Here is a 15,889-nt window from a genome sequence, read left to right as displayed (position 1 = left end):
AGTTAGTCGACTACATGGTTTTCTGGTAGGCTGTAGTGAACTGAAAAACACGACCAAAAATCATCATAAAAAAAAAAAAAAAAATTCAACTAATGAATTGTGCTAAATACACAAACAAAAAAAAGTTGAATTCTATTTTAAAATGAGACAAGCCAGCTAAATACAGAAAACCTACAGGTGTCTCATCTGATGGGAGGAAGCAGCTGGTCTAGTGTTTTCTCCTCTGGTGGCCAAAGAAGGGTACTGACCTTGCTCCCGCACTCTCTGAAAGACCGTGGATGGGAGGATGGGAACTGGGAGCACTGTAGCACCTAATAATGATTGTTTTTTTAGGAGCACTAATTAATCTACTAGATTGACCCATGAACCATGTAAAATATGCAGTACTGAATTTCATGATCAATTCAGTCTCATCTGCAGACTATAAGGGAATTTCCTCTCAGCAAAATGCCATTGGAAGATGCAATTTCATGAATGTATCAGACTCTGCACACTCTGTGCTTCAAGCTGCTGTTGTGCTTTATGAGTTTGCCATGTTTAAACCACTCTGTGCTGACTGCCCTAGCAAACTCTGGTTTTCCTGCTTCTTTTGGACGATATTTGGAGCAGAAGCTACAGCTCCTACTGTTGTCCATGAGATGGAATGTCCACTGACGCAAAATGTCAACAATCTCTAAGGAATGGTGGATCATGGACTCATTCCAATTGTTAACAGTCTATGATCATCATTCCACAAACCCCTACAGGGACTCCTTCCACTGCAAGAAAAACTGATTAATCCAGGTTGGCTGCTGATATAGCATTTTTCTCCTTATGAAATTGACAGTAATTGCTTGAGCAGTGAGATTTTGGTCGAATGAGAGCATAACTACCAATTAATCAAAGAGTGGAGTGGGAGACTACAGTCCTCACTGGTAACACTATAAATATCTCTCTACTGAGGTTCTTTTCAGGCTTTGCGAAGCATTGATGACGTACATTAGATCAAAACATTGCTAAATAACTACATTGGCTGGCAGGCTGGATAGCTGCTCTGTAAGACTAGCTTATATGTTCCCTAGCGAATGAAATCTAAATCTAAAACTCAATTGACTACAAGAGAAACCCCTTTTACATATTCAACTTTCATTCCGTAAAAGTGGTGTGGCATATCGCTCCTTTTTATAGATTGGTTGGATGCTGAAGATTGCTCAGGATTATAAGGTAATCCAGGTCATTGCCTAGGTGGCTAAAGGCTAAACAACACTCATTACTGAATGAAAGCATACTAATAATTACAGGTGACCTAGATGAGCATATCAACGTTTCTTATCACCTCACAACTGCTCATGACCTGTAGTCATCCACACATACCAATTACTAACCTATCATCTACAGTCAGCTGGATATTGTTTCTCCACTAATAACACAGTCAAGTCCACAGGAACCTGAAAACAAACCAGCCTGCAGTCTGCTTTTATTTCACACAAACAATCCATTAAAAACTCAAGCTTTTTATTCCTGCCTAATGGAAAGTTTTATGTTTTCATCCTGTTTTCTCAATCAATCATCAGCCCACCATCTCCTGCCTTTGAAGTCTGCTGTTTGAGGTTCAATCAGCAGATAATTAGACAGGAGAGCAAGAGATAATCACCTGATGACAATTCCACTGAACAAAGAGAATCTGTCACTTTTTGAATATCCATTCTGTACACCTAAGCGCATTACAGCTCAACACAACACCAGGACTTTACCTTGACGAGGATCTTGCCCTTGAGCGCTTCTGGTGAGGGCAGCCGTCCAGAATCCCCAACTTTGATGTGGGAAACATCCAGTTTGTCCCCTAGAATATCAACCAAGTACTGGGCCATCTTCTTTTGCTGAGGAACACTGCAGTGGTTCTCAATGGACAGAATGACTGGGTAGCTGCCAGAGGTAAGACAATAACACACAAGATGTTGGAATTACGTGGCTGTATGGTGACGAAGACAGGCAACTGGTTAACCAGGTATTATGAAAACTTTTGCGAAGTATGAGAGTTCTTGTTCCTGTGGTGTTTGAGAACTGAATTTCTCGATGTTTTAGACTTCTTAGCAATAAAGATCTGTACTTAAATCATAGCTTTTTGTTTATTCCAAACAAAAACAACAACAACATGCAAATACATTTATCAAATACACAAAAATCTGATGGTTAACAGTTGCAATGGTGTCATTTAAATTATTTTGAAGTTTAATTTCAGGTTCACCTCACATTGCTCCTGATAAATTATCAATAGTCTCCCAAAATATAAATCAGTAAACATAGATTTTTTCTTGTAATTTTGCAATCTAAAGCCGGCATCTTGTTTTTATGATTTGAAGTACAAAATCTTAAGCAGCTAATTAAAGTAAAAGTTAGCTAGCATGTCAGCTGAGATGACATTGAGCCCTGGTTCAAGAGCTCAGATACTCCACTTTAGCAATAATCTCAAACAACTGCGGAAGGATATTTCCTCAGCGAAAAACCTCTCAGGCTAAAGCTAGCATGGATTTTCTGACTACTTCTGAGAAAAAATTGGAGGCAGATGGGCAGATGATGGGCATGCCTGAAAAAAATGTATTGACTGAGTTTACCAATATTGTCATTACATCAATAATGTCATATTAAATACATGGTGGACTGTATCATTACATTACAAATGTGGTCAGTGTGGTTGCTAGATTACAATGATTATTGATGGTGATGATTGTTGCTATGCTCAATTTATGTGTAGCAGACAGCCCCAGTGTGTTTCAGTACCAAACCAAATGTCCTCATTTTGTAAAGACTGAGTTTTTAAACTCATCCAAATTATAACAAGCTACAGTGAACTGGGTTAAATGACTCAAGCTCTGCTAATTGGAGTTTTTGAAAGATTGCAAGCTGTTTGAGTAGATCAGACAGTTGATTATAGTGAAAATCAGATGCTTAACATGGAAATAGAAGGAAATGGAAATTAAACAAGTTAACCAGTACAGTAGTTGGGGCCTGTTCCAGACAAGGACAATCTTGAGAGCCATAATTAGGATTTTCAAATATTCCCGGAATGTGAAAGGGTGATTTCTCCAATGACAGAAATACAGTAATGAGAAGGAAATTATGTGGCATGGCAAGATAATTTCCCTCATCCCAGACATGATGAGCAGAGACCTGCTCAAAACCATTGATGTTAACAGGATTTCTTGACACCAGTCCAGTGGCCGAGCAAGTGGACGAGAGCACAAGCTGACTGTTTGGCAGATTATATTTTGCCTCCCTCTTTCATGTGTTATGAGGCTTTTTTTGAAACACACTGCATGAATTGGAACTAATTTGCAGTAATGCCAGCATCAAAAACATATGCATCAAGAGTTAGTTTACTGCAATTTAGATGGATAGCTACTGGAGTGGGATACCTTGGAATAAAACCTTGTGCAGATCTTTCAACTATAATGCAAAATATCTCGACCACTCATACACAGAAATGAAAATAATTAGAATTAAACATAAAGACAGAGTTGAACCTCAGTATTTTTAAATCTCTGTGACAGTGCCAATCATTATTTTGGATCAGTTCATCCGAGGGATTCTGTAGATATGAAGAAACCTAGAATTTATGTTCATTAAGCATTGACCATATTTACCCGCTGCGATTATCAAATGTCAATTTAGAAGGAATAGCATTTGAAATGGTAAAGCTGAAAATGCATTTGGTTAATGGTTATACTAGTTATCTTGCATGGAAAAAGATGGAAAATGAGTATTGTCTGTTGGGACATTTTGACAAACGCACTAACAGCAATAATAGTGACCCTATCCTGGAACATTCCAGAAACCTCTCGAGTAAAATAAATCCGGCTACTACCACAGTTGTAAGAAAACAGTGTAGGTGATTTGTTTTTGTAAATGCCGACATTGTAAACAGTAATGACATAATGATACACAATACATAATGGTGATTAAGTCTTGACTGGTTAGAGGATCACACTTAGAACATCTCACGAAGGAATATTAAGCGCTCAGTTCTTCCATAGATTTACAGCTACTCAATGTTTACATTTTATAGTATTCTGGGAACATTTTTGCCACATTTTGAGGATATTCAACAGCTGTAAATTATACATCCACTGCTGAGTTTTGTCTTTCCTCAAGTTTACATGGTTCATGGCAGCTTCAAGTGTGAGTCAGTCAGTGAACCATATATTAATTCCTTTGTCTAGCAGTCTTTGATTTAGAGACACTTAAAACAAACAAAATGACCTCAAGCATTTGCAGCTAGAAGACACTTCAATGCTCAAAAGGCTAACACAGCACTGAGCCAGATATGGGTCATTTTAAATCTCAATATGGCTTGCAGAAACAAAGAAAAAAAGTTTTTTTAGCTACTAATGAAAACATCAATTTTTATAATCCATATCTTCTATTGTTATGAAGCATCTAATGTTTGGCTTTTAAAAAGTCTGAAAAAGGTTCGACTTGTCAGTCATAATATCATGACTGGGAGTCAGATGGAAGCTATTCATTCCAATTTTGTCACTGTCAGCTGACTGCAGAGCTTTCATTCAGAGTCCTGGAAAATCTGATCATTCTTTGATGTTGAAGGCAGTCTTTCAGTCAGCTTCTTCTTTAGCCAATTTTCTGTGGAGTATGATGTCCACAATTATGCTTTCAAAAACACATAAACACAGAGGGTGACCACCTGCACAGAGTATTTCTCCTTCATTTTACTTGAAGGACCAATCTCTAAAAATAGAGCTTTTCTCTGCATGTCGATGAGATTATCTTCTACTGATGCAGCCTGTGCGAGAAGGAGGATATCAGTGAGTACCCTTTCATTTCTCTTTGATAGGCATGAGTATGGTTTAAGGTTTGATGTGTTTTTAAATATAAAGGTATTGGTGTATGCAGATAGTGACAAATTAAACCATAAGGCTGATGGCTCACTAACGGTTTGTTGAGAGTAGAAATGATATGAATCGTCTTCTATGGTTTTCACAGTCACTGCAACTAAATCCAGAAATAATAATGTGGGTCAACCTCTCACTAATTATAACAAACACAATCTCATTGGATTTTGCCTTTAATGTGAAGCGCCGAATGAAAAAAAATAAAATCCATAGGACTTCTATGACGGGAACGTTTGAAAATTCACCTAAATTTAATCTTACAAAAGTAATACACTTTTTTTTAACAACAGAGGTCTTTGGGAGGACCGTACTCTTTCATATTTTGTTCTAGCAATGTGATTCAGACTTCATATGTATTATCACTTTTATTAGGTTACAGGCCTTACCCAGCATTGTGTTACCTCATGAGAGAGAAATCACAGTTGAGGTTTTCCAGTAAGTTACATAATATTAAGCACAAAATATTTGCATAAAGAGAGTTTGCAGCAGGCAAAGATTTCCAGCTATATTGATGGCATGCTGTTCCTGAGGTAAAAGGACATTTAATGTCCATCCATCCATCCATCCATCCATTTTCTACCGCTTATTCCTGTTGAGGGTCGCGGGGGGCGGCGGCTGGAGCCTATCCCAGCGGCTTTCAGGCGAGAGGCAGGGTTCACCCTGGACAGGTCACCAGTCCATCACAGGACCAACACATAGAGACAGACAACCATTCACTCTCACAGTCACACCTACAGTCAATTTAGAGTATCAATCAGCCTCGTCCCCTCTTGATGTCTTTGGACTGTGGGAGGAAGCTGGAGTACCAGAGAGAACCCACACAGGAACAGGGAGAACATGCAGACTCATACAGAAAGATCCCGTGTCCGAGCCGGGACTCAAACCCAGAACCTTCTTGCTGTGAGGCGACAGTGCTAACCACTGCACCACCTGCCGCCACATTTAAAAAGTTAGAGATACAAAATATAATTTCATAATAATACGTTTCATTTCAAGTTTGTCTAATTCTAACATGTTATTAACACTGGTGGACCTCTAGTACAATTTGTTGTGCCCTTAAAGCATGCTTAAATGTTAGAATACTGATTGGTTTCATCGATTAATGCAATCGATATTGTATCTACTGTACAATTGGCCAAATTAGAATTATCCTGCAAGATGGAAACTTTATCAGTCCACCTGGCTAAAACTCAAACAATGTAAAACAACAGAGCAGCAATAAATCTTCCCTTTAAGATTATGATAACAATCAGTTTGTACTGAAAGTGTTAGAAAGGTCCTCAGTTATTTTTATGATTGTTTTGGAGGCTGTAATTTGTGGTGCTGGAGAACAAATATGTGGCTTTAGCTTAAGCATCCTGTGAGAGCAATCAAGAGTGTTTGCCCAGAGGGCAAGGCCAACTAAACAAGTAGTATACAACTGATTGAAATAACAACTTAAAAGACAAAAATAAAACTGTCCAATGTCTGTCTGGAACGACTTACAACAGTTTACTGGCCTGGCAATTGGCAAACAGCTAAGTGCTGACTGCACTGAGACATATAAAAAGACTATTTCAAACCAATGGCAAACAAAATTAAAAATAAGAGCAAATTATATGATCAAAGGCATCTATCTCTCACTTTGTTAAAAATCACATTAACAGTCAGGATTGCCAAAGTATTGCCTGTTTTTGCTTTCAGTGGAACACTTTCCTCATCACACTTCATGGACTAAAGCAATATATTACACCAACAACTCTTGCAATGGTTTCAAATTGTTTAAAAAAAAAAAAAAAGCTTTTCAATGTATTAAACTACCCAACCCTGCAATTGTATTCAAAACTTTATTTCCTCCATTTATCTCTCTGAGTTTACAATCCAACTGGCTGTGTAATAAAGTATAAAGTGTTGTAAAGAGTCCTGACAGCTTAAACGTCCTGGATTTGTTTCCACAAGCTCCTTACAGCAGCTGCACACACTTATGAACTCACACATGCCATCAGAGAGGCAATGAAACCTGAAAGCGATCTGTTGGGGCATTCTGAACAACCAAGTATAAGAGTCAGAGGACATAATGAGTAAGTGGCACAGCAACTGAGAGAGTGTGTGTACGTGTTCAAACCTACTCGTTCTTGATGAAGGCATACTTGTTGATGGTCTCAATAACATCTTTGAAGAGAATCTTGGAAGTGAGGGTGTAGCCGTGGTGAACGATGGGCTCACCATCCTGACCATCCCAGCAGTCCACTGGGGACAGGAGAGTCAGAGAACAGTTACACTGGATTAGTGTTTGAACAGCTACGCGTTTGAAATGCTTAAATCTGACATGATATGGCATCAATTTCACATTGACCTAACTTTGATGCTCTTGGCTCTTGCTCAGATACTTACATAAAATCCTTACATGTATGCATAACAAGGACTGCTCTTAAATGAAAGCTACATTATTACATTTTCACAGTCATTTAGGGACTGTGAGACCAACCTAATGACATATTTACTCCGACGGAGTTGTTTTTATTAATCTCAGAACTCAGTTGCAAATTGTTTGTATCCAGGAAACAAGGAGAGACATGAGCGTTAATTTAGCGACATTTTTGTGTCCAACTACACAAACTAATACCCCTGTCAAGTCTAACCAAGAGTTGTCAATATACTGCCTTGAGAAATATTGAACTGGGAAGGCATTTCATTTAGATTTTTTATCAAAGCACAAATTAACAAGGCCACAATAATAATGACTTTTCTTTCCTTGACAAACAGAAGAGCATAGTAGAATGATTGTGATATTAACACAAACAAAAGATTTATATCACTTTTTTTTGGAACTCAAAAATAATTCTCTGGTAACAGAAAGAGTGGTCCAGTCAGGGGGTTTTGTGAAAAAAAAAATTGTTTTTTGAAAAAATGTTTTCTTCCATGAGATTCTGTAGGTTCTAGTTTTACAATAGCACAGTGAGCATAGTGACCATAGTTATACAAAGCACATACGCAAAGTACATTGTGCTGGCAAGTGGCCACTGTATGAAAGGTAAATAAGATATGACAAATAATGATAAATAAGAGATATTATCAGAGCCACACAGTGGACTTTTTTATCATTACTTCGCCCAAGTCTTTTGAAAAAGCAGCCTCAGTTAAAATATTTTGTTGTTTGCTTTTTGAAAAAGGAAATAAAATTCAAGTGTGCTTGTACAGTCCTGTGAGTCCAGTGTACCTTCAACACAGCGACAGCCAGCCTGCAGCACCCAGGCATACATGTCCACCCTGGATTGTGACATCAGCTGGTCACCCATTAGGTACGTATTGTGTGAGGAAGCAATGAAGTAGTTGCACAGTGGCTGGCTCATGTCCTGGTTCACGTTATAGTGCTCCGGGTTGAAGATGTCCCCTGCAGGACTGCGCATGTAATTTGTAAAACCTAGAATAAGAATAACGCATTGGTTTAAAAGAAAAAAAAAACTTCTGCAGCTACTCTCAAGTACTTGAATGCATCAAATTCTCCTGTTTCTCTCATGACTATTTTTAATTTATGATTTTTGGTTAATGAGTTCAATCTTAAATTTGAGCAATTTTAGAAAACAAAATTATCAAGTTAATTGCAATCGCAATATTTAAAACTAAAAAAAATCTAAATATATCTACTTTATAAGAACAAACCCAAACAGCGCTATAATGTGTAGAAGAACGACAACATGAGGTTTATCTTTGTATTCAAGCTTTTAAGATAAAATCGCACTTTTTTTCAAAGTATGCATTTCTTAATATGCCCCAACTATGTGAGCAATGGCCAGAAGCTAGTCTCTCAATGGAAAGCAACTTCTTGAACTGTTTAATATATTTTAAAAATTAGAGATACAAGAGAAAGGAGAGAAGATATTGTGTCATGTGTGGTGCGTGGCTAATAAAGGCGGAGTAATAGTCTGTAGTGTAATGTAGTTTTTTTTTAATCATATTGCCACATAAATAACATGAGCTAAATAAGTTAGATCAGCTTGTCCAACTTTTGTGAAAGAAAAAACATCGCCAAAACAAAACACACTGTGATCAAGTATTGAATATAAAACTTTGTATAAATGCACACTTAAGAATAACATTTACAGAAAAGGCAGCAAAGATGGAAATCTCATAGACTTTACGAAAATAAACTGAGAATTTTGTTCCAAAACATAAGAACTTGGTGGGAAATTATTTAAGTGCACTTACCATCAATACCCAAAAATCCATGTTTTTGGTTCTCAGAACATGGTTCAAATTTGTTGATAATCTCTAGGCAGTGGTCCTTGCTCACTTTGGACATCTACAAGAAGAACGGGAATCCATGTCATACAACAACACTGCACGAAGGACATGAAAAAAGTGAGTAATGACAAGTTTATTCGTCAGTAAAGCGAATTTCCTACATGTCATTTTTCCTTTCGTCTCCTCTGCAGGGTCCATCTGTTTGGTAGCACCTCTGTAAAGCAGTCTGACTAGTGTAGCAGATTCCCATCTATATTGATCATTAAAGGGGGTGGGGAGCTGTCACTGTGTTTGTGACAGCTTAATCCATTTCAGAGAACAAGCTTTTAGCGAGCATGCCTGAAGAGGCATCAGTTCCACTGGGTTATTGCAGTTGTAGAAAACACTTTCCTGTCCATTCTAAAATAGTATACGGGTCGAGTATCTAAAATTTGGTCAAATGAGGTACATTTGCTATCCAGTCATCATAATCCAAATGGATAAATGCTGTGGGGAGAACAGAGCCAGATGCACACAGCAGATGTTAGCCAATCTCTGTTGATAGAGTGGCCTTGCAACAGAGAGCTGAGCATTAGACAGCGGGCAGAACACTGACAGGTTTTCAAAACTGGCACATCTCTCTGCATTGTTTGCAGCAATCATAGCTGCATCAATCCTCTACAGTTTATTGACACAGCATCAACTAAATGCATTTTTCTGTAAAATTGTAGTCATTTAAAATATATTTTTCTTCTTGTTTTGTTTTCAGGTAAAAACTTAACTATTTCTTCAGATTTAACTAATTTTTCAAGTAATTTCTTGCCAATCTACTTGTGGCTTTTCCTACTATATTTTGAACTGTTTTTGAAAAAAAAAATCTTTTGCCAATCATAAATTAGCGTCTGTTATCAGTTATCTGTAAAAAAGGAAAAATCTAAGCATACTATTGACACTGATTCACATCCGATTAGTATTACAAGAGAATGTCAAGTGAAGGTGTTTCATATGCAGTCTGTTTCACTCAAATTCATTGATATTATTTTCCTGATATGATCACAAGGCTTGGTACAACATCCTTATTTTACACCTCCTCAGATCTGAAGCGGGGTTCAGATAATCCGGCAGCAGCCTCTTACCCCACAAAACTGCAGTTGTGACCAAAAGAACAATCAGTCCATATTTTTCTGACCTGTTCTAAGGAAGAATCAGTAAATGGGTCAAAAAAACAAAAAAAAACAAAACACCTCCTCATCTTCACAGTGTACAGCACAGCAGGAAAGCAGCAGCCTTGGTCAGCTTCACTCAGACCACTCAATCAAAGAGATACCAATTCACATGGGACTAAAACGATCAAATAACTTCAGGGTTTGGTGACATATGGTAGTAAATCTAAAAATTATGGACTTCATTTCAAACTATGAAGATCAGCATTGAATAAAGACCACAGACAACCTCTGAAATTACAAATTACTAAAGGTTCCCAGATTAAACAAGTCTGGCACCAGTTTGATCACATACCTGATGGACATAGAAACAGATCAGTTTAATAAACTTGTGGCATAATTTAAAAAGAAGTTACTGCATCGTAATATATTTCCATTACTGTTCAAAAAACAGCAGGAGGCAAATCATCTCATACACAGAGCCAGGACTTCCTCTAGTCTGACTGGAGAAAACTACCCCTCATTTGAGAGGCGCTGACATCTCGCGATCCAAATGTAACATTCTCCTTAAAAGAGTCTGTCTCTACATGTTAAAAATGATGCCCAAGTGCAAATTAGCTGAAGGAGCACACACACTGGGTGTTTAAAGAAAAATGGGCAATTATGCTCATTAACTTATTTTTTGGGGTTAGGGTTACCCTAACCCTAACCCTAACCCAGTAGACCATGCTTTTAAACCCCTCACAAAAGCTAACAGAAATTAAATCCTAACAAAACTTTGTCATGACAAAAATAACACAAAATTCTTCAAAAGAAATTCTTCAACAGGCAATAAAGGAGCTCATTTTCATTGGTTTTGTACTTATTTTTGAACTCTCTCAACCCAAATCAAGCCAGCTATGTGAAATGCTCATTAAGAAATACTTCAAATTCTGTAAGGAACACATCTTTCAAGTATGTTTAATATCTTACACTTGTGAAAAATGCAATGACAGTATTATGCAGGCTGAAAATGATGTGCGTACCTTCTGCTCAGTCTCAAGGAAGCGGGCGAGGTCATCTGTGTCGAGGTGGTCTTTGTGGTTGCTGTAGGTAAGCATAAGAAGGTACAGGTCCCTCCGGGTTGACATCATCTTGTAGAAGGAGCAAAACTCTTCAAAGCCAAGCGTTCCTTGGTTGTCATCTGTGTCCGCCTCCTACACACAAGGTACAAGAATTAATACATTTTTGGTCATTTATTTGTAAGGAAGAAAGAATTTGGAAAAATATGTGATTGTTTGGCTGATTTGAAATTGATTCACAATATGAGATTCCTGTGTCATTCACATTTTAGCTGAAAAACATTAAATGCTCATGTTGTCATTTTTGCAAGGAAGATGTTTTCTTAAGATCATACAATACAAGGCAGGGCTGTGGCTGGGATATCTCTATACTTCACTTTTTATGCTATTTTGACTACACCGGTGATTTGGATACTGCACTTGACCACATTGAAAATATATTGATCTCCATTCATTGGGGTGTAAAGAAGTGATGAGGCAGCAAATAAGTTGGAGGAGAAAAGGGTAGAAATTATGTAGCATATATCTAGTTAAGATGATGCTGGATGACTGTTCAAGTAAGATGGGCAATACAGTTTCCATTACACTTGCACAAGGAGGACCATCAAAAGCCACTGATGTGGGAATCTGAGAGGAAAATAAATTCTTACTGATCTTCACTTCAGTGAACCACCTTTTCTAGAGCCACAAATATTCAGAGACTCACACAACCCTAATCATCACTTTTTTTTTTTTTTAAAAGGACCATTTATATGCATCCCAACAAACTCCATCAGCCACCCTTGTCTAATAAAGGTATTTTTTTCCAAAAAAGCTGGTAAATTTTTCAATTTACCAGCTGATTTAACTTCCAAGACTCATCTAAAATGCTTTGGATCATGACCAAAAGAATAAGACTGTTGATAGCATCCAAAATATGGTTTCCTCTGTCGAGTGGTGCAACTTTGTGATTTTTCATGTTAGTAGGGATGTCAGTATGAATATTTAAGTTTCCTAACTTGAAAGGCTTAACCTTTAAGTTTGGATTTTACTTGGACTTTCTTCCAAAGACAGACGATCCCACTTTACACAGATGGTCAAATGTACATTTTCAATAAGGTTTAAGTGACATTGTAAAGTAAGAGACATTATAAAATTTTTGAACTCTTGAGAAGTACTGAGTATGAAATAGTGAGTGCATTTGATTGTCAAGCTGAATAACAACAAGAGTTGTTAAGAACACAGACAACCGAACTCATTCATCTGCCACATAAAAAAAAAAGTCCATTTCACAGAATCGGCATTATGTTACTGTGTTCTTGCCAACAGAAAAGTTAGAGACAGAATTATGGTATAGGAAACTAAGCCTTGGTTTCAATACCACACAGTTGGAGCATATTAGTGTTTAAATTGTATTTTTGAAGTAGACAGGAGTTTGAGATGTTCTGGATCAGCACATACAACAGCGTGCATCAAGAAGAGTGGGCTATCATTCATAATGTTTAATGTTAACAGATCATACTTCATCACTGTGAACGCACTCCAGACTCTGTGTTTTTTGTTTTTTATGCATTCACACTGTCCCCTGGCCTGCACCCTCTGTGTTCAGAAGCCCCTTGATTCAGGTTAAATACTGTCTCGGCATCTTTACTCAATCACAGAGGTGGAGAAACTCATTTCATGTGCATAGCATAAAGTAGCAAAGGCAAAGCTGTAGAATGGAGCCTTTTTTAATTGGACATCAAATAATCTAGATGTATTCATTCCCATTCATTATGTATGAATCGGGGCACTTAACTTGTTAGCAGCCTTTGCTTGGCATTTTAGTTCGACAGCCAATATGGATTATTTCATCAGTTAGAATTGCAGCTTCCTTCTCCAACAAAGATTTCTTGCCACAGGTACAACTGCAAGTCTTTCCTGGGATAAATCATTGAGCAAAGCCTCCATTAGGAAAACCTGCTCTTTTGCTCTCATTTAGAGTTGGAGTAATGCCTCCAACTAATACATCCAGCTCTCCTATGACTCTTGTGAACCAGCAACACACCACAGTTAACCTCTGTCAAATCAAGGAAAAACCTGTACACTAAATGACAGTTAACACAAAACTGGCTGATTCTTGTTACTATTTGACATTTGGTAGAAACGATGTTGGAAATACAATCAACGAAAATACTTAGCACGGTGATAAAACAGCAGGATTGTGACACAATAAAAGGACACAAAATTCTGCAGCTGTATCACACAACACGTACATCCAACAGTCCTCACAACCACAGGTCACTTGAATCAACACAAACTCCGGACCACCACAAATAGTTTCTTCACCTGATCATCCAGTCAGCACAGCCAAAGATTTTCTGTACAAGCTATTTGCCAGCTCATGCGAAATGGGATTTGAGCACGCGCGCGCACACACACACGCGCGCACACACACACACACACTCTTTCATTCCAGACTGAAGTTGTACATGTAGAAATAAGGTCGGTTGTGTTTATTATTAATAAAACGTGTTTTTATTTTTTTATTCATGTTGAATAATTAAGATATGATGAATATATATATATATATATATATTCAAAATATATGAGAACCATGTCTCTACAGCAGGAAACTCTCCTCACATTGTACAACACGATTGGTAAATGGGAATACTTTACCTTCATTAACATGCAATCAAATGCTGCAAAGAGAACAGATTAATGACAGTACTGACACAAAATTATCAGTTATCAGTTTCAACTGCACTGGTTCTTCAGTGTAAGTAGGTTTAGGCAAGACACTAGCTGAGAGACAGTCAAAAAACAAATCTTCTTGAATGTACAAACACACACCCAAGGCCAGATTGGTCACTTGTGTGTTTACCTTACATTACACCAGAGGCCATCTGTGTCCCAGCAGCACCATATGGATGACTGTCAACAGGCCTGTGGGCTTAGTGGAGCAAGCAGACTAGCTGCTTTGTATGGGGATAGCTAAAACTGTGTGCTTAACATGACAGCATGCTAATCCCTTTGCTGAGGAAGAGAGTTAGTGACTAAGCTGTGTGTTAGCCAACATCTGTAGCAGTAGCAATCAGTCAAAGTGTCTTCACTGCTCATTCACAATCTGCCAGGAAGTAAGTACATGGCACAGTCTCAAGTGACCGGCTAAGCCTATTTACTGCCTTAATGAGCTGGCCTGTAATGCATTCTGGTCATAAGTTATGTGGTTCTTTGACGTGTATATTTAAAAGGCCCCGAGGGTGTTTACACTAGCCAAAATGAAGGTGCATAAAGCTATGGGACCTTTAAAAATGTACAGCAAAACATTTGCATTCAAGTGTTGTCAGGAGATTGACAGACCATCAATCGATAGAAGAATTAGGCCGATTCCCATCTTGACAAACTGATGGATTCAGGCTACCACAACGTTAAGTAGCTGCGATGCTATTAGCACAACTGTTATGTTTAAGTGACATCATATGAAATTATCTGTCAGATGTATGTGTTCCTCATCAGCCCAAACTAAGTTTGTATGTACTACAAAAAAAGTAAAAAGATGGCTGCTGACCAAGACCTTTTGATTGACACATAATTTGAGTCAATAGAAGCTTGCATAGTTTGTCAAGGCCGACAAAACCCCAGTGCATTTTCTACTTTTGGAGCTGCACCTCCTATTTTCACTCAAGACAAGGCACCCATCAGTCAATAGCATAATGTTATATGGTACAGTCAATGGCAATATGGCTATCAGTACCTAAGTAAAACCAATGAAGAGGAAAAGTGATGTAATTAAGACTGTTAGAGTGACCAGAGCTTTATCTCCAAAGACAACAGCTGGCCTGTTCCCAGAGGATAAAAAAATAACCGTAGGTACTAAACTAGAGATAGTTAGGTGGAAAAAATGCACAAGTGTTTAATCGAGTGCTTCTAACAGCACAAGCTAGTTAAGTTAGCTAACAGCTACACGTGTGTGCAGTGCTGTGCAGGTGCGAGCATTAAATATGATGATCGAGTTCAACTGTTGTCATGTCCCAAAACTTTCACAGGCAAGTTACATCTTCAAAAACACTGATGTTTGAACGTGTTGTGTCTTCTGTGCCCCAGAGCTTTGAAGATATATTTTGTTAATCTTTTAATGCACATCTTCAATTATCCAGAGCATTTAGGAATCTTTCTTTTTCATACTACTGCAGTGCCTTCTCAAAATATACCCAACAGAAACATTAATATATGAATACCTCCTGTCTTGCTGCAGCCCATCTGCCAAATATTACCAGATGGGCGTAAGTATTATTTGCTCAAACTTGTTTCAAGCTTTTGACTGGGAATGTTTGCGTCAGAGATAAGTACTTTTTTAAAATATCAAACGCATCAAATGTCCAAATTGCACCAAAGTATACACCGCACTGAACACACCAGGTTTGATATCAGTCTGTAATCGAATTACAAACATGCAGAGGTTCCTTCCTTTTCAGAGGATTTTAACTTTTTAACCTTCCTATTAACTTTTTATTTCAATCTGGCTAGTCTGTTTACTTTGTTCTTTGAAGAGTAGCATTATATTCAAGAAATCACATTAATCAATACTTTGCTACTAATCATCCATCATCAG

General features: G+C 37.8%; 1 protein-coding gene across 1 annotated transcript in view; it reads right to left on the bottom strand.

The window, feature by feature from the left end:
• plch2a (phospholipase C, eta 2a) overlaps window positions 1-15,889 on the bottom strand; it is a 62,005-nt gene that overhangs the window by 27,591 nt on the left and 18,525 nt on the right. Inside the window, exons 5-9 of the mRNA XM_086213934.1 lie at window positions 11,278-11,448; window positions 9,075-9,168; window positions 8,086-8,289; window positions 6,995-7,115; window positions 1,734-1,905 (exon numbers count right to left, since the gene is read on the bottom strand). Of these exons, the coding sequence (XP_086070060.1) occupies window positions 1,734-1,905; window positions 6,995-7,115; window positions 8,086-8,289; window positions 9,075-9,168; window positions 11,278-11,448 (762 nt within the window). The remainder of the gene's footprint in view (window positions 1-1,733; window positions 1,906-6,994; window positions 7,116-8,085; window positions 8,290-9,074; window positions 9,169-11,277; window positions 11,449-15,889) is intronic.

The sequence above is a fragment of the Aulostomus chinensis genome, chromosome 9 (assembly GCF_037954235.1).
Source record: "Aulostomus chinensis isolate RoL2024-O1b breed Wild chromosome 9, RoL_Achi_v1.0, whole genome shotgun sequence".
Taxonomy (NCBI): domain Eukaryota; kingdom Metazoa; phylum Chordata; class Actinopteri; order Syngnathiformes; family Aulostomidae; genus Aulostomus; species Aulostomus chinensis.
This window is presented reverse-complemented; position numbering and strand designations above follow the sequence as displayed.